Source organism: Nannospalax galili, unplaced genomic scaffold (genome assembly GCF_000622305.1).
Source record: "Nannospalax galili isolate Female #2095 unplaced genomic scaffold, S.galili_v1.0 scaffold9, whole genome shotgun sequence".
Classification (NCBI taxonomy): domain Eukaryota; kingdom Metazoa; phylum Chordata; class Mammalia; order Rodentia; family Spalacidae; genus Nannospalax; species Nannospalax galili.
The window spans coordinates 5,929,006-5,954,123 of record NW_008360332.1 but is presented as its reverse complement, the minus strand read 5'-3'; the positions used below and the strand labels follow the sequence as shown (position 1 = coordinate 5,954,123).

Sequence of the window (25,118 nt, the reverse complement as noted above, 5' to 3'; positions counted from 1 at the left end):
CCCAGGGGGCCGGGTGCGCATGCGCGCAGCACACAAAACCGGAAACTTTGCAGACAAAGTTCGGAGCTCCACCCCCGCCGCCGCGACCTGCAGCTTCTAGCACGGACGGAGTGACCGCTCGGCCCGGCTCTCGAGTGCGCCATGTCGGGTTCCTCCAGCGTCGCCGCCATGAAGAAGGTGGTTCAGCAGCTCCGGCTGGAGGCCGGCCTCAACCGCGTGAAGGTGAGCGGGGCGAGCGAGGCGGCCGGGGTCGGGGCGGGGGCGGCGGGGCCCAGCTGTGCGGAAAGGGGCTGGCGCCAGCCCGCCCTTCCGCCCCGGCGGGCCTCCCCGGCGCCCCCGCCCTCCCTCTCGCTTCCCCGTCCCAGGCCGGGTCCGAGCCCCAGGAGTCTCGTCCACGCTTGGTCCCCAGCCTCGTTCCCACCCCAGGCGTCCCAGACTTACTCCCATATGTGGATTCCTGCTCCCCATCCTCGCGTCCCCGGAACACGCGAAAATGCTGTGTGGGTCAACAAAGAGCAAGTTTGGTTCGGAACGTCCCGGAGTCCCGGGACGTCCTGGTCGGCCGGTGCACCTCCGACACAGGCTTCCGCTCCTCGGGCGCCGTGCCGCCGCCTGACCTTGGGAGGCACCTGACGGCCGGCCGGGCTGGCCTTGGCCTGGCTTTTTGGGCTGTTTAGGGGGAGAAGCCTTTTGTCCTGGTTGATAGGAAACCCAGTGTTCTGAGGACTCTCCTTAGCCCAAATCCTTAGCAGATTGGCTTCTGACGCCACAGTTAGGTTACAAGTGAAAAACACTTGAATTAAAAAAAGAAACGAGAGTATAAATCGCCCTGCCGCAAGCTGCCCGTTTCTTAGGTGAACGCATTTTGCCTACGGAAGACTAATTTCTAACCAGTGTACCTGGGGACGCTCCTGTTGCGCTTCCTCCACTAGAAACGTCTGGGGCCTGGCTGGCTTAGTGTGATCTTAGGAGGGACGGGAAACGCCCATCAGTTTGGTTTGGACTCTTTCTCCAAACGAAATCTCACCTCATCTCGGTGGCTTAGTCACTCTTGGCCAGATGTAGCTGTGAGATGTGAAGCCATCTGTTGATCATTATCATTCATATGTGTTACTGGCACAGAGTAATCCGTGAAAGAATGGTGAGTTAAGGAAGAAAAAAAAAAAAAAAAAAAGGCTGGTGAACATAGTAATGACAGCAGTGGTATGCCCTAGGCGCCAAAGAAAGTTCTCATACCGGAAGAACTTCCCTTACCTTGTGACCCCCAGCAGCCCGCACCACCCCTAGCTTTTCGTACGTTTTGTAATTTTTCTGAAGGCTTTGATTAGGATCATTTAAGCCAACACAAACAGACTCCTTTAGGGGAGGACATCTCACTTTGGGTATTTAAGTGAGTTTTCTCTAGACATGTCAGGTCTAGAGGTCAGGTTTCAGGTAACATCTTGCATCGTTTTCCCCATGCCTGTCTATGCCAGGTACTGTCTGACATTTTAAAACTTAGCATGAGCTCACTGTTTAAACCTTTACGTCTGTGTAGTTGGTAATTATCACAAGTTCTTAACAGTCCCAGAGGTAGGTCAGGACATTGGGGGAGTTAGGGTACTAATAATTAAGGCAGGATTGCAGTGTCAGCCTCCTGGATGGGGCCTTTGCTCTAGCAGCTTGTTCAGTTGAGTCTTGGGTTTTATGACTGCTCAGTTCTCCTGATGGCGCTTTGGTTTCTTATCAACGTGGACAAAAGGCTTTTCTTCCAAAGTGAATAGCCTAAAACAAAGCAGTCCTAAGACTGATTTTCACTGATGGTTATTGGGCTAGGTCTATTGCCATTGAAATCCCAGCTTAAATGTCAGCTCAGAGACTCAGTGGGCCCAGTCATCCTGTAACCCCCATCATTCTTTTTTTATTTTTGGTCAGAGACAGGGTCTCCCTGTAGCCCCAGCTGGTCTGGCAATTGCTATGGAGACCAGGCTAGCCTCAATCTCAGAGATCCACCTGCCTCTGCCTCCCCAGTGCTGGGACTAAAGGCGTGTACCACCACACCCAGCTAACCCCCATCATTCTTACTGCAGGGCCCTTAGCCTTTTTTCTGAGCTATCAGTTACACAGCATTAGGGATCTGTTATTTTTATTCTCAGGGCTTGGACATGACAGCCAGCTTGAAAAGAATTGGGTTGGACCCTTTCTACATTTTAAACAAAAACTAGCAGGCACTTTATTGTATTTTCATTGCTCAGTGTGAATGAAACCAAATACTGGAGCCATGTGAAAACTGATAACTACTTACCCTCCCTACACTAGGGAGGAAAGGGTAAGCAAGCAGGTGTGGTCATTTGTAAAAGTATTTTGTAAAGTATTTAAAAATTACTGGGACTAATGAACAGTTCAGTACCCTGAACTGTTCACCTTTCTGAGTATCCTGCCTTTAAGAAACACTGTTATTTCTCTCAAATAGGATTTAGCAATGTGTATATAATGTTACCCAAATAGGACTTTAAAGACCATCTGTGTGTGGCTTTATGGCTATTCTGTATTACCTCATCAGAATATATAAAAATAGTAGGTGCTTATGTGAATGAATGCATGCCTTTTTCCTCAATTTTAGCTTAAAATGCAAGATAGTACATGAATTGATATAAACTTAAAGAACACATTGAATAATAATGTTTGATTCTCTAAGTTCTATGCATATTCTGTTCATTCACAGGGGCATTTTTCCCCAGTAATACTGTTTTCAAGACCGAGTTGCTATAATGTTGATCTTTTTGTTGAATCTCTAATATTAGGTACTGCTGGGATGCAGCTCAGGTGTTAGGGTGCTTGCCTGGCATGAAGGAAGTCCTGAGTTAGGTTCCAGCACCACATAAACCTGGCATGGTGGGCATGCCGGTAATCCCAGCACTCAGGAGGTAGAGGCAGGAGGATCAGATGTTCAAGGCCATCCATTATACTAGCAAGTTGAGGCCAGCCTGCACTATCAGACCATTTCAAAATAAATAGCCCTCTCTCAAAAACGAAAATACCACAAACCAGTTTTATTTATTAGAAGTGTTGTATGAGCCATTGTATGACTGCTAGTTGTCAGTAGTATATATCTTTTGAGTACAGAGAAATGCTGTTTATTCTAGTTTACAAAGATCTGTGAAGACCAACTTAAATCCCCATTGTTCCTCATAGGTTTCCCAGGCAGCTGCAGACTTGAAACAGTTCTGTCTGCAGAATGCTCAGCACGACCCTCTGTTGACTGGAGTGTCTTCAAGCACAAATCCCTTCAGGCCGCAGAAAGTCTGCTCCTTTCTGTAGTCCACCTTTCAGAGGTAAGTGTCCTAGATGGACCAGACCTCCACAGGGGAACAACCAGTCTGATCTTTTGTTTGCAGCGCTAATGAGATCCACCCCTGCAATTTTGTTTGGCACTCCAAATTCCTTTTTTCTGTGGATTTGTGGAAACTTTTTGGTAGTCATGAAGACTAATGGCTTCTGTTTTTACCATAAGGAAGGTTAAATAATAACCATAAAGAAGGTATAGGAGACTTAGAAAACTCCATTGTCACAGATATGTTTTTACTGCCCTGGCCTAATGGCATGTGTACTTTGGGGTCTTCAAATACTATTTTATTTTTTGTACCTACCAAATTGACACTTTAACAAAATTTACAATGCTCAGGGAATGACTTTTAAGGTATTCATAGGTAGGTTTGAATAAATTCTGATCTAATAGAACCCAGCTGCAAGGGCAGTATAACAAAGAATTGGGGAAAAGTAAGTGTGCTTAAGTGAACACCCAATAGGCATTTGGAAAAAGGAATAACAGGATTTAATCATCATTCTTGTTAGTTGGGCACCAGAGAATCAGAGCTTTGAGTTTGTGGTGGCAGACAGCGGACTGGATTTGAGATTAAGAAAATAAACCACTTGTTTAATGTTTAATCTTCTAGGTCCATGAGAAAAACCATATCCAAAGGAAGTATGAATAAAAATGTGCTTTGGATAATTTAAAAGATACTGTAATTTTTAAATCCTTGGCACATTAGTATTGAACTGAGAAGCAAGTTTAACTAATAGTGCTAAAACCTGTTTTGTACCTGGTATAAACCCTTATTGCTAACATTCTGACTTGAAAAGTCCAGGCAGCTGCTTCCTACATTACCTCTTGCTACATAGGCTTTGTAAATTTACGGAGTGTCCAGGAAGTGAAAGTACAGTTGCAGTAAATACATGACTGGTTAAGATGACTAGTTTTTAAAATACCCGAGGAGGGCAATAATACCACGTTTAAGTATTAGGTTCTCCATAGGAAATAATATCAGTACTCTAGCTACCATATTTAACAATCTTATTATTTCCTGGCTTAGCAACAATATTTGGGAATTTTTAGAAGTTTCTTATTTTTATGATTTACTAAAGGTTCCTTTTGGACTCAGTGTCTGTATATTTACAAAATAATTTATTTTCATTTAATACATTAAGCTTGAACATCCTGTTAATAGCTTTTTTGCTCAGAGTCTGTATGTGTTTAAATTGCTTAAGTTTATAAATGAGATAGGGACCTTGAAAGTAAAATGGTCACAGTTAATTCTAACAATTAAAAAGACAAAACTTTGTGGGTATTATGATTATGACTTTCGGGTAAGAAAAGGATATTTGGGTATAGAAGCATTGGTTCTTTTGGTTCTTAAAAATGTGAATGAATCCGTAAGTTCCCTCATTCTGTACTTGGATGCTGATAGTCTTAAAGGTCTACAATGACTGCGTGGATTAAAAATCATTGGCATCTATACTCGCAGGTTTTTTTTTATTTGTTTTGTTTTTTTGTCTTTTTGAGACAGGGTCTCCCTGTAGCTCCAGCTGTCCTGGAACTCACTATGTAGACCAAGCTAGACTTGAACTCACAGAGATCCACCTGCCTCTGCCTCCCAGATGCTCCACCACATCCAGCTACAAGTGGTTCTTATTTAAAAACAACACAAAATTTAGGTAATTTAGCAACACATTACAAAAAACAAATTGCCAGGACGGCACCTAGAAATGACCACTCTTAAATATATTTCTTGAGTTAAAGACTTTAGTTTTTAAAACATAAGTATCATATTATAGGCAATTTTACATCCTGCCTTTTAAAATGTCAGTGAAGCTTCCTGTCTCATTTAATTTTTATATACTAGATTTTCAGTGGTTGTACCGTAACTTAATTTTATTTCATTTAACATTGAAGTTTGCGGATTTCAGGCTGCAGCAAGGTAGCCATCTGTACTTAACCTCTTAGGTTTCTAGAGGTAAAATGAGCAAGCAAGGAATGAACATTTGAACTTTTAATCATACTTGATAACCTCTCCCAGATTTCTTTTGTGTTCTGCCCAGGGCATGTGCTTTTCTGCTAAACTTTTTATTTAAGTCAGGTAGGGGGCTATCAGAAGGATGCAGACAGGGGAAGGGCATAAATGTCATCAAAATATTTCTATGAAATTCACAAAAATTCAATTAAATTATTTTTTAAGTAACACACATATACTGTATGGGCTCCCCCCCCCCCCCCCCCCCCCGCCAAGCACTGGTTTTGTTTAAACCTCTTCATTTGTTATGAAGTGCTTCAATTTCAAATAAATAGAAAGGTGAACCTTATACCTATCATCACAAACAGATCATGCTTTGCTGTGTACCTTTCCATGTAGCTTATTATGCCTGATTTTGCATTCTTACATACACTTAACTGCATTTTAATTGTTTTTTAAGATAATACCATCTTTTAAGTTGTAACTTTTATTTTTGAGATTTGTGTATTATTTGTGTAGACCGTTCGGCCACCTGTTGTATACAGAAATTTATCTGTTCCTCTAATAAGTTACATTTCAGTTGTCCATTTTGTATGCTATTGAAACACTGCTGTGCTCAACATCCTTGCATCATGTTTTCTGTGTGTAGGTCAATAGATGTGTTACCTGTGTTATCTTCAAAATGTTGCTGAATTGTTCTAAATATTCAGATTTTTTCTTATGAAACGTATATTTACCTTTAATATGATACAAGTATATTTCAGTAGTAATACTAGGAAGTAAATCTGTAAAACTCAAAACGGAGTGGCTGTGAAAATAAAGGGAAAGTTGGATTCTGTAATTTTACTGTACCATAAGCATTCCTATCCTGTTTCTTTTTAAAAAATACTTTATTTTTATTTTATGTGTATGAGTGTATTGCCTGCATGTAAGTGTACCAATGTGCAGTACCTTCAGAGGTCAGAAGAGGGTATCAGATCCCCTGGAAGTGGAGTTACAGATGGTTGTTAGCCGCCATTTGGGTGCTGGGAACTGAATCCCTGTCCTCTGCAAAAGCAGCCAGTGCTCTCTCCACCCTCTATTTCTCACTTAAAAACCCTGTAATGTATCTTAAAAAACAAACAGAATAAACAGGCTTAGGTTCAATAAGGGAACCCCCTAGAAATACAGCTGCTCCTTGACTTAGGAGGTGTATATCCCAACAAATCCATACTAAGTTGAAAAATGTGTCATGGACTTAACCCAATAAAGATAGCTGAGCAACGTAGTGTACTAGAGTATTGACAGTTCACCATTTTGATTGTGTCGCAGACCTGGGAGGCTCTGTCTCACTGTTGTTACTGTATAGCGTCTCTAAAGAACATAATGAAAATCATGTAAGTTCAGGAAAACGTCGAGTCTGAAATCGCATTCTAATGAATGCATATGTTTTCACCATTAAGTTGAAAAATTCTAAGTTGAACCATAAGACAAGGGTTGTAAATGCTGTTACTCAGAAAAACAAGTATGAAAATTACAGCATATAAAATTTTATAATTTTTTTAAGAATGGCCTTTTTTTAAAAGAAATTGTTTTAAGTATTGGTGATAAAAATATTTTGAAAGTATTACTGTTTGATATTTTGTCTTTTTTCTCCCATCAGGTTTGTTAAGCCACTTTTCATGAACCAGTGAATATTCAAGAGAACTAAATTTGAAGCCTGTACAAAAGTGTCCCTGTAACACATGTGCCATAATACAATCTTCTACTTGTCAGTCCTTAACAGCTACCTCTCTGAATTTTCATGGATTTCTGTTTCACAAGGTTATAACTATTTTATATACACTGGCTGTAACATACAATAAAACAGCATACAAATTTTTGGCCTTATTACTAGTATGAAATGTGCTGTGTTATTAATTGGCGTTCAATACCTGATAGTTCTTAGTTTTCCTTCCACCAACTCTTAAGACTATGACTTACATTGGCAAGGCTACTAGGGACTTACAGAACAATTATACATCTTTGTTCTTTGAAGAGTTTTCCAGTTTCTGTCCTTAAGTTTTACTTACAGGGCTTATTTTATTTGAAAAATATTCTAAATAGGGCTGGGGGGGTGGCTCATGGAGTGTGAATGCTTGCTACACAACCATGAGGTAACCCCAGCTCTTGGGGGGGAAGGAGAAGGGAGACTAGCCTAGGTGAGCTCCAGGAACACCTGGTGTCCGTCTTCTGGCCTCTGTGAGCTCATGGGTACACATACCTCCTCAGACTTGCATACATTACACACAAAACAAAATATTCCAAATAACTTTTTTTTTTTAGAAGTATTACCAGTTAGTTATACTTAAAAGACAATTAGATTGGAAAGACAAATTCCATCAAAACAAATCAAGAAAACCTTGAGAACATGAGACAAGGCCTAAATGGGGAGTGCCGCAATAGCAAGGTATTGCTATTGCCACAAGAAAGCAGGTATGAAAGAGGTAAAAAGGCGCAAGAAAGCAGGAATGAAAGATCAGCAACTCTGCTGTATATCCTGGTAATCTGGACTCTGATTTAATGCTGTGCACCCAGACACTAGGGGTCCACAATGAAAGTTAGAAGTTAGGCAGTATCTTTTACCTGTCCACGTTTGAAAATGCAAATGAGAGAAGTGATCTGAATCTTCATTCCAACTAAATTATTCACTTGCCACAAAATAAGTTTTAAGAAATCTAAATTACAACTTTTAGACCCTCATCAAAATTATATTTATTTATGTTTGCTACAAAGAGTGGCAAACCATGGTATGTGGTGGTCTGTTCAAATACAAGATTTATAAAATCAATAAATTCCATTTTGAAAAGGGTGTTTTTGTTACAAATAATTTACCAAGTTCTTCAAGTTAGGCCCATCCAGGAAAATCCGATACTATTCCCAAGTACTTTACAAATGGAATTTTCTTCGACTTGTATCCATTTCCCGTGGCTGAAAAATTGGAGGGGGGAAACAATACAAGAACGATTAGGTAACATAACACTAATTTACTTCCTTAGATCTTTATAGGTAATCATAGAAATGCTCTGAGGCCCTGAATAGTCCTAGGGCTAACTTTAAAAATGTGTTGGAAGTTACTATTCCATGCATGTATATAATTTTTAAGTAAATAATGTGAAGTAGAAAATACAGCTAACTAGAGAGAAATGTTTTATAGACACTTTCACTTATGATTTAAGATGCTCTCCAAATATGAAATCTCAGTGGTAGTTCTCAAGAAATACACAGCAGAATTTCACTGTAACAGGCTTAACAATGCTGGACCCTCCTCCCTATGTAGCTGATACAGTACAGTAGGTAGGGTCAGAGATGCCATTCCTGTTGATGTTACTGGTCTCACTTAAAGATTGCTGTTCAATGGAGTACGACAAGCAAATCCAGGTTAAATCAGCAGGCAAAGTTACCGTATCAGATTCATTCTTTACAGCATAGGAAAATAAATTCACCCACATATCCAGAGGCATGAACAACTGCAGCTTAAACCACATGGCTTTCTTTTTAAATGATTTTAAAGGGCCTTCGAACAGTAAGCACCTACCTTATGGACCCACTCATACTCTCCATATTTAGAATCAAAGGTTCCTTTCTGAAGAGATCGTAATTTTAAGGTAAAACGTGGTCCAAGTTCCTGAATTCCCACTTTCTTTTCACTCTTGAATATGTATCTTCAAAGACAAGAGTTAAAGTTTGGTTCACTCAAACTAATTTTCTTACGAAAGGGTGAAAGTTGTTATATCAGAATGTAGGTTCACATCGAATATAATGACAAGAAAGTCCAAAAACTTGGGTTCTGCCCTCACCTGTGAAACCTGAAGAAGATGTAATCCCTCTGATTGTGGAATGTGGCAACCTGCCTTCCAATAAATTGAGGATTATGGGGAAAGAGAGATGCAAACATACGTCCAATCGAATGACCTAGCCGCGTTGTAAAATTGTTCAGAATTATCTCAGGTACATGTCCCGTGGGGTCTTTGCCTCTTCTCTAGAAAGCAAAAAAACAACAAAACCTCCAAGCTAATAAGCAAAACAGTGTATTGCAATGCAATTTGAGGTACCAGAATTTATGACATTTGAAAATGTTTTAACATTTATTTTTGTCTCTACAGCCTAGACTGGCCTGGCGTTCACTATGCAGTTCAGGCTACCCTAGAACTCATGATGAGTCTTCTGCTCAGCCTCCCAAGTACTAGGATTATAGGAATGATCCACAATTCCTGGCTTTAAATTATCTTTTAAAATGACAAACTATAACAGATGGCTTATCAAACCCATAAAGATTTGCTTAGTATTTTAATATGTGTTACATAAGCCCAAAAGTAAACCCTAGCATAAAATCAACATTTCATCATAATGAGGGCTACTGCTGCTATGAAGCTGTTAAATCTCACAAAATACTTCAGTAGATAAAACTTTCATCAGGAGACCAAATAAAATTGGATCTATAAGAATTTGATAATGTGAAATCAGTATCAGTCAAGGAGTACATAAAACTTACCTTAATTTCTTTACGAAGACGAACACTGCTCATTTTAAAATGAGCAGTTGGACCATTTGGCAAGTGACTCAAAATAAGTCCATCTGTTCATGAAAGTTAAGCACGTTAACTTAAGTCTTAAACTGATTAAATAACTTGTCTTCTGTATGTTCAATGGTACCTAACTAAAATCCACAAATTGGTGGATGGATGAAGAGTTAACTGTAAAGGTCAAAATAAACCACATCAAATCTTTCAAGATGATACATTAACCCACAGTAATTTAATCAAAGATCTAGTTAACTGAATAGGGCAACCTGGGCTTTCAAAATAAACACATACACACAAACCCCTATTTAATAGCCACTACTCAAGCAGGAAAAAGGGATTCTAGAGTGTGGCAATGCAAAGAATACTTAAGTTTACCTTGACCTTAAGAAGACATATAACCCTAATAATGCAACATATATATATATATTTGTATGGTTAGGATATGCTATCCGTTTAAAGTATCATCTGCAGGACACAAACTCCTGTTAGGTCAAAATCAAAGTTAGTACTATTTCTTGAGAGACCTCAGGTATACTGCGGCAGAAACTAAAATCTGCCAGTTAACAGCCTGCAGTCTGGCATGAGCAGTAGCATATTAGACACTGAACTACAGATGAAATACAAGATACTGTCTGCAATCAGCAAGGCTCTGAGTCCTGACTGTGGTAATCACTACCATCTACTGAATATTCAAGCTTTTGGCACAAATGGACTATAACTTCTTTATTTTCCAATTAGTAAGTTGTGGCTGGTGCCCAATTATATCACAAATAGGCAGAACTGACCGTAGGAGCTTTTAGTTTAAGGAAAAAAGTTTAAGCTGGGATTGATGGCCCACGCCGGGAAGCAAGAAGATCGAGGCCTAGGCCTGGGCCACTTAGACCCTATCTCAGAATACAAAAGTACACGAAGGGATGGAGGTAGTTTGTCACAGCAGGACCTTGAACCCTTTGGCTGCTGTGACTGTCCTAATCAAAAGTACTTTGTTTCTATGTGCATACAATATAGAGATCTGCAAAGCACATGCCTTTAGCTCTCTTCAACTTGCCTCTCCCCCACCAAACACTGCTCTCACTTGACATTCTCACCTCTACAATGACTTCTTTACTCTGACTTTTCTTTCTTAGTTAAGACCCTTGAGATTTCCCATCTAGACTATTAAACCAGGGTTATAGTAGGTCCTCTCCTTTACTTGAGGTACATTTTCTAATACAGACCAAATCAAGTCTGAATTGGGATCTTGGTTCTCCTTTAAATCACAAACTATACGACTGCTTCGTTCTTAAGGTTAAGTGGACAACTACGTATCGCCAGCCTCAGTGGCTGTAGCTAGTTCCATACCATTCTATCATCATTGAGTCATACAGAAAAAGACATCACTTTGGCCCTGTAATGTGGATACAAACTATACTTCTCATTTTCCCAAATGTTTTCTGACTTGAAGGCACTCGTATAATCTTACATACTCCATGTCAAAACTCTTACATATTTTTTCCTTGTGCTACTTTTGAACATTTGCAATATATTTTGCTTATCCATTAAGGCCTGCTTCATATCCCACCTTCATATGCAGTACAAATTAAGCTCTAAATCTTAGCTCTCACTGTTCCTTACCATAGTGTTCCTCACTGAAAAAGGCAGTTATGACTCATGACAGTGCCTGTGTAACTTAGTGTGCTGCTGACTCTTGGAACGAGACAGGTGCCAATCAGTGCATACTGCATCACAGTCTGACAACAAACACTGGAATCCTTTTTAAAAGATTCACCACAATTCAACTTCATGAAGTTTGACCTAGTATTTCTCTTACCCTTGTATATTCAGAAAAACATATTCATCAGTTCCTAAATAAATTGCTTTCTTGGTAGCTGTTGCATTGTTAATCCCTGACATAAATCATGCATAACAGGAGTCACGGTGCTTATTTCAGTAATGAAAAGAAGCTGACAGCTGGCCCCTAAGTGACCAATATGGTAAAATGGAAAATGATGCACATGTTTTAAGTGAAAAGACTATAATTTTTTTTGCAGGGGGAGCTTTTCTTGAGACAGGGTCTCCTGTAGCCCCAGCTGTCCTGGAACTCACTATGTAGACCAGGCTGGCCTCGAACTCACAGAGATCCACCTACCTTTACCTCCCGAGTGCTGGGATTAAAGGCGTGTGCCACCAGGCCCAGCAAAAGACTATACTTTTGCAAAGAAAAACAATGCAAGCTTTCTGAAAGCCAGAGGTGGTGTCATTTGTGTGTCTGTACTATAAGGTATCTCAGGCAAAGAGAGCATTTAATCAAATTGATGAATGCTCCTTGAAGTTGTCAGCCTTAAAATGCTGAGTTTTACTGCTCAAAGTAAAGAGAAAAACAGACCCTGACACTTTATTTTGGGGAGCAGTTTTAAAAAGGCAGCAATTACTTTAAAAATACATCTTTGCTGGAATAGTTAGGTATTTAAAAGATTCTAATTGGCTATATTAATCTGGTTAAACCAATTATCTAGTCAACAAACCCCATATTAAAAAGCTAATTTTAGTTTCTGGAAAACTAGTAGTACCAGCAAATAAAATAATACACTTTAAAAACAATAGTGCTTTAAAACAATGGGTGTTCATTAATATAAAAAGACTGTGTTGTGGACGGGCATGGTGGCACACGCCTTTAATTCCAGCACTTTGGGAGGCAGAGGCAGGCGGATCTTTGTGAGTTCGAGACCAGCCTGGTCTACATAGTGAGTTCCAGGACAGCTGGGGCTACAAGGAGACCCTGTCTCAAAAAGACAAAAAAAAACAAACAAACAAAGAAAAACCTGTGTTGTCCTGTGGCAGAACAGGAAGTCTATTGCTATTTTTATAAATTTCTTACTGATGTGACTCATCCAGTTGATCACCTTATAGTTACTGAATTCACAGCCACTATTCAATAAAGCACTAGCAACTATAAAAAGAAATCTAGGTTATCTTTTTTTTTTTTTTTTTGAGACAAGGTCTCCTAGTAGAGGTGCTGACCTGGAACTCACTATGCAGACCAGCTGGCCTCAATCTCACAGAGATCTGCCTACCTCTGCCTCCCTAGTGCTAGGATAGAAGGCGTGTGCCACCACACCTGGCAGTCCAGGTATTTTATATGCTCTCATCTCAAAACAGAAATACCTCGGGTTCAGGCAGCACATCTCAGATGTGACACTCATAGTAAAAAGTTTACTGGTATCCAAAATACTAACACCCGTGGAATATGGGTTCATCCTACCTCGAAAACAATGAACCGATGGACTATGTTATATGAAAATATATGGTGATCCCCAAATGGGTCAGCTCTTTTATGCCTCCTCCTTTCCAAATGACCGCGCTAAGCACTATTCCTCTGCCTCATTCACCACCACCCACCATACCCAACACAGACTTCTCTGTGAAGTGCTCCCAGACGTTCCTAACCGTGCACAGGTGCAGGGTTCCACTACGGTCTGCATTTCTCCTGTTTTATCACACCAGGAAAGTCTATTCACCAGAATTCACTGGGGCAGGCTGGCTGTTTTATCTTTGCATCCTTTACTACGAATTACAACAGTTTTAGCTGCAAAACATGCCTGATAAGTATTTGCTTGAATAAGAAATCTTACAGAATCTTGGGTAGAAAAACTTACATTCTGAAAGTTGTAGGAAACAATTTTCCTATTCTTTCAAGTATATTTAAAAAGTGGTAAGGAAAAGGACAGGAAAACTTCCTTAAAAAAGCAAAGGATACTTGGCGTTTTGCGATCTTCATTAATAACGATCAGATCTGTGAAATCTCTTGCGATGCACTGTGGAATAATTTTCTTCAAAGCCAGTCCTCGTCTATAGTACACATGCGAGTCTGGTATAACCGTAGAAAGCTGCTCGCAGAGTCGTACTGTTCTCTGTAAGACAAGTAGGAAACTCACCAAAGGTGAAAAGGAGTAATCTGCAGCACACATTCATAAGGGCAGGGATAACGATGGTTATAAAACAGTGGTGTCAGGAGGGCGCAAGCTGGGGAAAAATGAAACCAGAACAATTTTCACTTTTATCAAAGGCTGATTATCTGAAACCCCAGGTTTTCAACAAGGGTCATTTTGTTTCCTGGAGAGATATATGGAGACATTTTTGTGGCTGTGACTGGTGGGGTGGGTGGTAAGTGGGGTTGCCGTGGTCCGTAACGGACAGAGGCTAAGGATGCTGCTAAATGTTCTATGATGGTAACAAGGAGCTCCCCAGCCACACTTTTAAGTGTCAAGGCTGTAAAACTGTTCTGAAAAGTCATGCTCAGTGAGCCTACATAGATCACCAGTTATTTTTATTTAGCTTATTCAGAGTCATGATCAAAGGCAATTAACTTTTCAGAATGGATCATTTTAAATAAAGTGATATAAGAATTCAAGGACTTAGGTTGACAAGACCCCAGTGGATGAACTTGCACTAAGGGACACCTGGAGACACTAACTTGACTCAATAGGTTTTAACATAAATGATAGGATTAAACCGGGGGGGGGGGGGGCGGCGGGAGGATGGGAGGTTGCCAGTGGAGGAGGAGGGTATAAGATGGTTGTGTATGAAATACACAAAACTTCAATAAAAAATATACAAAAAAAAAAAGTATTCAAGGACTATAGTAATCAACACATACTTACCCCATGAGGCCTATCTGATGTTGTAATGAGAATCTTGGGAGATGTTTGTCTGTTGAAGTAAGAAGCAAATTCATCTGTAGCTTCATCATAAGCAACCTGAGAACAGAGAAGAGATAATTTTATATCAAGTGAGTATTTTAATAGGCCCAAATCTGAAAGGAGGGACAGACAATAATAGCAACAAGAAGAGGTTGGTTTCCCCTTTGCATAATCCAAGTATACAATCAAAATTACAACAAATAACTCCAGGGCATAAACTAAAATGTGCCTACTTTTGCAAAATGGCTACAGATACAGATAAGAACACTAAGACCTGACTCGAGCTACTTCCGTTTCTCACTAGCTTGGTAGATAAAAACAGCACTACCACCTCGAAGACAGTGACAGTTAAGATCTCTGTCTGGACTGAAGCAGGACACAGAGGGAAACTGTCGGGAAGGAGTTGAAAATACAAAGCTCTGTCAAACCAGGGACCCAGTTCAAGGTAGGTACAAGGCAGTCAGAAATGTGGTGCTCTGGAAGTACGAGCTGTGGAGTACCCAGATAATGCCACCACAAAGCCACTGGTGGCACTAATCTCACACATACATTAAAGAGACCTGAGCACTAATCTCACACATTAAAGACATCTGAGAATCTACTGAGCATGAGAATCAAGGGAGACTTGAGAACTATGCAGCATTGAAGACATTCCTCAATGTATACCCAGCTGACATGGAAAAAGATGTGTTAAGAGCTCAAGGTATTCAACAGCATCTACATAATCACTGACTGACTATTAGCCATGTAAACACAGGAGCAATCCCTAGGCTGGCATGTTAGAAAACAAAGCAAAACAACCAAAGCTAAGCAGAGATAAGTCCAGGCAATTATAGAAACCACAAAATTAGTCTTGAACAAAATAAAACAAACCCCCTAAACTAAGGTCAGGCACAGTGCCTTACTCTTGTATTACCAGGGAGGCTAAGGCAGGAGGACTGTCCATGAGTTAAAGGCCAGCATGGGCTACAGAGTGAGTTCCAGGGGTAAGCCTGGGCTACAAAGGGAGCTCGTATTTCAGAAACTATCAAGGGGAAAATAGTCAACAGATACTGAGTGGGCTCACACACTGAATTTAGAAGACTGGAAAGCAGTGTTCTATCACTTGAAGGAAAACACAGACTTCATAACAGATCTGAGAAATGACCAAGATGTATCAACATTATCCCGTGTGAAGAACAGAACAAACCAAAGCTGGAGAAACTTGTAGGATAATGTCAAGCATTCCGAGAGTATTGTAAAGGGACTCTCCTGAAGAGAAGAGAATGGGGCAGGAAAAAGTACTTGAAGAAATGTGATCTTGATGAAAATACCAACATCAATCCAGGAGGCTCAAAAATCCAAAGTGGGATAAAAAAGAAAAGAAAAGACATTAGAGCCAAGAACTAAAACACCAGGAAACACTGAAAGAAATAAAAAGGACAGTCAAAAAGGATGGTTAGTACAAATAATGAAGAGTAAAATGCAGAGGAATATGTTCAAAGTGCTAACAGAAAGTAGAAGAAACCAGCCAAGAACGTTATACCCCGAAAAAGTAATCTTTGAGAATGAAGGCAAAATGTATGTATTTTCAGATAAACAAAAACAAGATAATTTGCAGCTATTATATCTGCTATGGAAACAAAAAGGAAATTCTGCAAATGGAAAGACAACGATACTCGCCGGTATTAGATCTAGGGGATGGAAAAGGAACGGCAAATGGCAAGCGAGCACGCACACAGAAGCCCCACTGTGTGGATGAACACTCTCCGTTTCTGTGAAAAGCATGAGACTGTTTCAGGCAGTAATTGCGACTCTAGGTTTATACACGGACAATATGCAGGATATACAACGAATAGCACAGGACGGTGGGAGAAACAGAGCTCTCCTAGTACAGTCTTGCTACAATTTAGCAGAACTATGATAATTAATATTGTGGTCTCTTTCTTCTTCTTCTTCTTTTAGCACTAGTGCTGAGAATTAAACCCAGGGCACTATGCATGCTAGGCAAGCAACACTGAACTGTATCTCTAGCCCAACACAGAGTATAATGCTAAGAGCAACTACTAAAAGTTTACTGTAGTCTAAAAAAAAAAATCTAGATGGATTAAAATAGCATGCTAACAAGTTGTAACATGAAAAAAAAGTAGCCAAGGAAGAACAGAGCAAAATATATATTTTGAGAAAAACGTGGCAGATGTAGGTCTGGCTATATTAATAACTGACATTAAATACTAACTTTTGGGCTGACTAAAATAAGATCTTGATAAGTGACACATTTGAAATACAAATCCATGAATAACTTCAAAGTAAAGCATGAGAAACAGGCACTATGCAAAGAATACCTAAAAGAGATTTACATGGATATATTACATTAGACAAAGATTGCTAAATATAGTGGGGGTATTTTATATTGGATTAAGAGATCAATACATTAAAAAATGTCATATATCTATATAGTTAAGTAATTACATATAGCAATATAATTGCAAGTATATATGCAACTAACAAAAAAGCTACTAAAAACGTGAAGTAAAAACTGAAAGCCATGGAAGGAGACAGTGAGCAGGTGCAGTGGAGAGACTGGCCTCTCATTAACAGGTAAACAGAAAGTCAGAAGAATACAGAAGGTGTGAACTGTGCTATCAACATAACAACTGCTCCAAAAATAATAGAAAGCACAAGTTTTCAAGGGTTTATAGAATATTCTCTAGAACAAACTATATGCTAGGACTCGAAAGTCTGCCTTTAACTGAAAAGGACTGAAGTGAACAGCACATGTTCAGCAGCCATAATAAAGTTAAATTACGAATGAACTGCAAAGAAGGAGTATCTGCAAATATTTGGAAATTAACATAGTTAAGGAGCCAAAGATGTCACAGGAGAAATTAAGAAATCTCTTAGGTTGGAAACGTGGTAGAGTTGACTGCCTAGCATGGTACAAACTGGGTTTGATCCCTGCCTCCTGGAAAAATTCTTCAACAGACTGAAAATGAAAACATAAAAGCATGTCAAAATGTAGGGGCTATGGTAGAACCAGAGCTTTTAAATGCTTATTTTAGAAAAGTCTAAAATTAATAATTGAAGCTTCCTTCTTAAAAAGCTCGGGATACAGAGGGTGAGTAAATAAGATGAACAAGTGAAAAGAAATGAAGACAGACGAGAAAATGAATAATATGAATTATAGTGGCAGGACAGAGACAGAGGCTGGATACTGAATGCCAAAATGCAGTTAGAGGAAATTAATTCTAATATAGACAACAGTTTGAAGGCTCTCAAAACATGAAAATAATATTTGAGAAGACGTAAATGATAACTACTATGACTTAGTCATTGGGCATGGATGGCATGCATGTACTAAATTATCATACTAGACCCATAAATAAATAAGCCAATTAAATAAAAAAAATCAAACAAATAAAACTAATGAAAAGACTAAGAAATCAACAAATATTTCACTAAGAGATATACTCAGACTTACATAGTAATAAAAACACATTTTAAAACTTGCGGAATTTACCAAAAGTGATATTTGGAGGGACTTTTATGGCCTTTTGCTCATAGGAAAAAAAAAAAACGTAACTCAGTAAAATAAAAATTAAAAAAAAGGCTGAAAGTAGAAAGAAATAAAGAGATAAAAGTGAAACTGGGAAAAAAAGTCAGTAGAGAAGATCAAAGAAAAATCTACTTTGAAAATACAAAACAAATCAGGTATAGACTGACAAACACCTTTAATCCCAGGAACTCAGGAGGCAGAGGCAGGTGGATCTCTGTGAGATAGAGGCCAGCCTGGTCTATATGGAGATCTGAGCCAGCTGGGGCTACAGGGAGACCCTGCCTCAAACAATGACAAAAAAAAAATTTTTTTTTAAAGAAAATACAAAATAAATAAATCTAGCGAACTGATTTTTAAAGTCAGAATAAATACGAGGATTGATAAGGGGACATGCTGTAGTTTCACTCATGAGCATAAATAAACATTAATTCAAAGAAAGTATTAACATTCTAAAACAATGCATAAAAAAAGATATCATAACCAAAAATTACCTTATCCCAAAATGCAATGTATTTATTTTCAATAGTAGAAAATCCATAGATGCCATTTACCATATTAAAGCAATATAGAAAACTCACATTAACACCCCCGTTATTTTCAGAAAAGAATCAGACAATATTCTATTTCATTTATGATGAAACAAAACCAAAGCATAAATGGGATTTCTTTAACAAGAAGGAAAATCTATATCAATGACGTAAACATCTGTGAGAATGCATCAGCAGTATTCTCTTGAAAATCAGGAACAAAGCAAAGACACCAATACTGTCTTTTTCTCTTTATTCAACATTACATAGAAGTTCCGGTCAGCACACAAGTAGGGAAAAATAAAGCAAGAAATAAATCTTTTGTTTGTAGAAATGATTATCTAAAATTAAAAATGAAGCCAGTATTTCGATGAATTATGAGAAATCAGTTTGGGTAAGCCAGGGGTAGAGGATCAGTATCCCCCAAAAAAGTTTGTTTATGAGTTAGCAATTTCAAAAGATGCTGTGTACATTATTAAGACATGTGTAAAACAGGTATAAAAAGATTATGAAAAACTATGAAATGTATTGAAGTATATTTTCAGTATTTAAAAAAGATCTAAATGGTGTGGCAGTGCACACCTCTAATCCCAGCACTCAGGAGGCAGAGGCAGGCAGATCTCTGTGAGACAGAGGCCAGCCTGGTCTACACCACCAGTTCCAGGCCAGCTGGGGCTACAGGGAGACTCTGTCTCAACAAAACAAAACAAAACAAATCTAAATGAAGCAATATATAGAGATCTCCAAACTTGCTGATTTAGTGTCATTTAAAATTCATATGGAATTCACTGTGGTGAATTCAAGCAGGTGAATCTCTGTGAGTCCTGGCCAGCTTGGTCTACACAGTTTCAAGCCAGTCAGAGTTACATAGTTGTACTGAATGTATCAGAATAGGGAATTAAGAATTAAGAATTGTATTAAATGTAATAGAATTAAGAAACTAAGAATCAAAAAAGAACTCTAGCAAAAGTATGTAAACATATCCAAAGTGTGTACATTAAAGATAAGACCATCACTTAGTAGCCCTAGAATGTAACCTAGCAACCTGAGTGTAACTGTGTGATTAGCCAAATGACGTAAGAAACTGATAAACATATGTTCGCCAAGTCATGCATAAGGACTATAAAAACCCAGAGGAAAATCGTGGGCGCACATATGAGCTGAACTCCTGTCAGCTGTGCGGCCCCATCTTCTGACTGATCCCATCTCTGGACCGTGAGAAAAAAGAGGAACTTCACGTCGCGAACATCTGGACCTGACTCGACCCAACCATGAGACACCACATCCAACTGAGACGACGTCACTCGGGCATTGGCCCTAGGACTGGTGCTCTTATCTGTCGTTGTGTTATGTGTGAAATTGGTTTATGATTCCCCAAATAAATGCATTGAAAGACATTGGCTCTAAAAATATTTATCCTCCCTTGCATAACGAGGTGATGCTCAACTTAGCCTTAATAACTCCACTCGCGACAATAGTGAAACCCTGTGTCAAAAAAATAAAAATGAGGTGCCCAACTCTTGGCCTCTGGGTGAGTTGCCAAATCCCACCACCCCCATTCCCAAGCTCTGGGATCCAGTCTAGTTCTTCCCGCTGCTCCAGGGCTCAGGCTTCCCAGCAGGCAGGTGGGGGCAGGCCCATTCTATTCTCATCCCCTCCCTTGGGCCTCGGGCCTCCTCCACCTAAGGCTGTGGGAGTGCAACTAACATGCCAGGACTCCTAACTAGTCAGGCCTCCTTCACCCTCCTGGAGAACTCCTGAGTAGCCTGCCTGGATCCTTCTGGTCCCGCACATATAAAAATCAAAGGAGAGAACCTGAAGCCCAGACTAACCAAGTTTTCATATCCAATCAGAAAGCAATCAAATCAACATCAATAATACAAACAGGATCAAACTTCAACTCAGCAAAGGCAGGCTTGAGTTTCCGATCAGTAGCATAAGCAACAAAAGAAATCCACATGCCCAAATCACAGTGAAAAAAATAATTATATGAAAAACCAAGATAATATATCCCCACAAACATCACCAGTACTATAGAAGAGTTCTACAATGAGAACTTTCTAAAGGAAACTCAGGACGCAGAATTTAAAAGAACAGCATAAACATGATCAAAGAATTCAATAAATTTTAAGAAGACACAATTCAAAGACCATGCAAACTCAGATAAAAACCAGCATAGAACTAGGGAAATGGGCAGAAGGCTCCAACCTTAACTGAGGAACTATTGACAGCTGATCACTGCCGGGCAAAAGAGGGTTGATCTTCTTTAAGAGAGTGAAGCTAGATAGGCTGAACGGGCTCCAGTGAATGAACTCACACCAGGAGATGGCTGGTACACAAACTTGATAGGCTTTAACATATAAGACAGAACGTGTGAAATCCTGTTGGCAAGCTATGGGGGTAGCAGATAGGGGAGGTCTGCATATGATTAAAATGTATTGTATGAAATTCACAAAAAATGAATAAAAAATACACATTAAAACTAAAAATAAATAAGTAAAATTCATATGGGAGAACAAAGGCCCAGGGAAAGCCAAATCCTGAAGAGAGGGGGCAGGCAGGATGGGGACATCTTGCTCTTATAGTCGCAGTGATGCTAAAATAGCAATAAGTCTAGGGTGATCATCCAAATTTATTAGATTTCTAACATTACCTCTTCATCGTTAGGGTCTACTGTGGTTTCGTCATGGACTCGTTGGTTGTCAATGGTCTTAGGGACAGGCTTTGGCGGAGCCTAAGTAAGAGAGAAAGCATTAACTTTTAGAAGCATTTTATATGAGTTTTATATTACAGTTGGGGAAGGAAAAAGCCTATAAATAACCTCAAAACAATCTGTTCCTGACTTCAAACCACCACTACTGTTCCACTGCTGAGAAAAATATCAAATTATAAAAAAGGAAATGGACAGAATGAAAAAAATTACAAAAGCACATATCTGTGTGACTTTGTTGTATGCTTCTTGAACTCTACCCAGAAATAGGCAACAAAAATCTAATCATCTAGTAATTCCACTTTGAGGAATTGTTGTTAAGGAATAACGTGGGGGAAGGGCATTTAAGAAACATCACTAGTATCAAAAAAATAAACAATGTCTTATGACAGGGCAATTGCCAAATGTGTAGTACATTGATGAGACACTGTCAGAATCGACAATCATGTTCACACAGCCTCAGAAATGGTATAAATGAGCTCCCAAGGCGAACAGAATTATAAGACTATATAACAAAAACCAACTCAAAACGCATTCACATATGAACCAGTTGTCACTTTAGGAAACAAATACTGTGGAATGTTTTAAGTAATCGTTCAAAAAATGTTTTTACATTTATTTTCTGTGTGTGTGGTGTGGTGTGTGGTGTGATGTGTAGGGTGGGGTGGTGTAGTCAGTGGGGGGTGGGATGCATGCGCATACACATGCCACTACACTCATTTCACTCATGTGGAAGTCAGAGGACAACTTGTGGGAGTCAGTTCTGTCCTTCCGCCATGTGGGTTCGAGAGGGAACTCATGCGATCAGACTTGGTGGCAAATGCCTTTACTCACAAGGCCATTTTGCTAGCCCTTAAGTAATTTTTAAAGGAAGTACTTTTAGGAAGTTATCTTTCAGTTCAAAAAATGAGATTTTTGTTTTGTTTAGACAAGGTCTTGTGGGTGCTGGTCAAGCAGTCTATCACTAAGCTACACCCCAACTCAAGAATGGTGATTTTTTTTTTAAAAGGGTGATTAGCATATTAATTTGTAATTAGCTGATTATAGAAGTTTCAAGGACACTAACATTGCTTACTATATTAAAATTTTGTAGTTTAATTTCACATGATTTAACCCGATACCATTTTGAAGATGTATGAAAAAGTAGAATGTTTAGTTGTAGTCTGAGTATGTTCCTTTCCTCGAGATCATTATGCTCACTCAGTACTTTATCTTACAAGAGAGAAAAGTGTGGAGAACTGCATGTTGAAAAAATTTCTAAGTATAAATCACACCCTAGGTGCATGCATAAAAACATGAAACTAAACAAGAGTATTTAGTTGCATAACAACATGCAAGTATTTAGATTTCTTTTTAGGTGCATGTCACAAGAGCTAAACCCTCAAGCCTAAATTGGTGCACTCCCTCATTTCCAAAGCCAGGGAGTGTTTTCTCTGCTTCTCAAACATGTAAAGTGACATGCAAAACAGTATCACTGTGCCTACTGGTTAGGCACACCAACAGTAAATACAATAAAAGTATAGAACAAGGGAAAAATGAACAAGTTCATGTGAGTGACTGTTTCAGGAAAAGAAATCAAGCTGGAAGAAACAGGCAAGGGACTTCCACATTTTCCCTAAATTGGGTAAAGAGTAGAAAGGCATTTGTTACATTATTTTTATTCTTTTTACGCATCTGAAAAATTTAGAAGAAAGCAACCCACATGGTATCAGAAGACACTACTAAGACAGAAAGCATGTGGCTAAACTGTTACTTACCTTATCACCAAGAGCCTCTCTCTCTTTTTTAAGTTTTTTCTTAGCTGCCAACTTTTCCTAAAGGGAATAAAAATAAAAGGCAACATTGAGAAACCACCAGTTATATCGCAAACACATACAGAAACTACAAATGAGTGGAATGGCTATTCTGAGAAATCCCTGTAATCTTTTAAAGTAAGCACAAAGAAAAATTTGTTTTAAGTTCTCCTTATGTAGACAGGTTCTCCTTATGTGACAATCCTGCCTCAGCATTCCTAGTGCTTAGATTACATGTATGTACTACCACACCCAGACAGATTTTATTTTTAAAAAGCTAAATTACTATAGAAATGAGCAAGCTAATCCATAAGATTTATTTAAAAAAGATCCTCCTTTGTCAAAGAAGTCTACACCAGAAGTTTGAACATTTAAGTGTTCAATAGCTTTTTTACTATAAAGTTTCCAATTAAACTAAACACAGCAAGTTTTGTTCTTCCCTTAGCAGTTCCATCCCAACCACCGTAGTTCTAATGCTTACTTCTGTGGGAAAGCACTAAGAATAAACAGAAATAGAGGTGAGTTCTCAGGACGTTTCCAATAAAAATCATCACCAGTGATCCTCATATTTTACCATCAAAATAAGCTTTTAAGACCAGTAAAATCTTGCAAACATGGTTATGATTTACTATAAATCTGTATCTTCTGAGTTCTGGACAAAATGCTTGATACATAACAGAAAACTGCCTTTTTTGCAGTGCCTACTGATACTTAATCCATCAGGTCTACTAGAAAGCACCATCCAAAGAAGTCTTTCAGGACATTCCTCCCTCACACTTGCTCACAAGACCAGGTTAGATGTCCACTGTGTGAACTGCAGTAGCAAACGAAGAACCAGTCCAAGGCCTCAAATAAAGAGTACGAAATTAAAAAGAATTTAAAGCCTATTATACATTAGTCTTTATGATATGCAAAAAGAAGAAAATGCTTTTTTTTTTTCAAATTGCAATTTAAACGCAAACAAGCTCTATACCCTTGGCAAGCCTATGTTAACTCCCAGAACTATGCAAGAACAGGGCTGTCATGAGCAAGTGCAATTATTAGAAACGTCCCAGTACTAACTACAGGTATCGGAGAAGCTATACTTTGGATCTCCCATGTAATGCCCGTATTGCATATCCTGGAAACGAGCCAACGTTGGGTAGCCTGGGCAAAGCGGGGCAGCGGAGGCTTTTGCTTTCTATTGAATGGTAGTCTCTAGATCAGAACTTCCGGATTCCCTTCCGAGTCGCGTCCCGGGAAGGAGCTGGCTAGACCCGAAAGCCTCGGCCAGGATGATGGACAGGAGGCTGCTCCTAGAGACGCCGCAGCAGGGCCAGGGACCGTGCCAGGGACTGCTCCAAGCGAGCGCAGCGTCACCCGAGCAGCCCCGCCGCGCTCCGCACCCGGCCCGAGACCCTCCGCCCCGCTCCAGGACCAGTGCGCATGCGCCATGCCTCCGCCCGCACCTTCCGCTGCTGCTGCTTCCACCGCGTGAACATCAAGTGTCGCCGCTGCTTGTTCTTAATCTCTGAGATGCTGAAGCCCGGCGGGAAGGCGGCGGCTTTCGGGGGCTGCGCCCCGCCGTCCGCCGCCCCATCCTCGGCGGCCGCGGCTTCCTGACGATCATCGGCACCCGCTTTCCTCTTGGAGGTTTTCTTCTCACCGCCGCTCATCTCCCCGGCTTTCGCCATCTTGGCTCCTGTACGGAAACGGAAACGCCTTCTTCTTGACCCGGTCCTGCCGCCTTTACTTCCGGGGTCACGGAGGTCTTTAAAACGAAGGCTGTTTTCCTAGCTCTTTAAGCTAGGGATAACGTTCAGGGTTAGATCAAGTGTAGGCGACTCCCACTGTGCAAACAGTGGAGGGTTCCTCTGTCGAGGCTCTGCCATGTGCCAATCTTTGCCTATTTAATTTCATTTTACTGGAAAGAAACAAAATAAAGTCAAAAATAAGTTGTATGACAAGCTTTTAATTAACATATATATAAAATTAGAACAAGATAAAAGATGAAGAGAGTGGGAATTACAACTTTAAAAAAAATTTAAAATTGTTTTTAATTTTTAAATTTTAAAATGAGTG

At 39.6% G+C, this 25,118-nt stretch overlaps 3 protein-coding genes across 3 annotated transcripts in view; 1 reads left to right on the top strand and 2 right to left on the bottom strand.

Moving 5' to 3' along the window:
* Spata1 (spermatogenesis associated 1) overlaps window positions 1–143 on the bottom strand; it is a 56,996-nt gene extending 56,853 nt beyond the window's left edge. The window contains exon 1 of the mRNA XM_029560303.1: window positions 56–143. Coding sequence (XP_029416163.1) covers window positions 56–143 — 88 coding nt within the window. The remainder of the gene's footprint in view (window positions 1–55) is intronic.
* On the top strand, window positions 36–7,153 carry Gng5 (G protein subunit gamma 5). Its single transcript, XM_008826235.3, has 3 exons — window positions 36–222; window positions 3,175–3,314; window positions 6,913–7,153. Exons 1-2 carry the CDS (start codon window positions 142–144, stop codon window positions 3,298–3,300), a joined length of 207 nt encoding a protein of 68 aa, XP_008824457.1. The 5' UTR covers window positions 36–141; the 3' UTR covers window positions 3,301–3,314; window positions 6,913–7,153.
* Window positions 7,154–7,978: 825 nt separating this feature from the next.
* Window positions 7,979–24,901, bottom strand: Rpf1 (ribosome production factor 1 homolog). The gene is made up of 9 exons (XM_008826234.2): window positions 24,506–24,901; window positions 23,022–23,078; window positions 21,208–21,288; window positions 14,454–14,549; window positions 13,550–13,703; window positions 9,784–9,866; window positions 9,089–9,270; window positions 8,827–8,953; window positions 7,979–8,219 (listed from the first exon to the last, which is right to left on the bottom strand). The coding sequence occupies exons 1-9, from the start codon at window positions 24,728–24,730 to the stop codon at window positions 8,178–8,180; spliced, it is 1,047 nt and encodes a 348-aa protein (XP_008824456.1). The 5' UTR covers window positions 24,731–24,901; the 3' UTR covers window positions 7,979–8,177.
* Window positions 24,902–25,118: the final 217 nt, after the last annotated feature.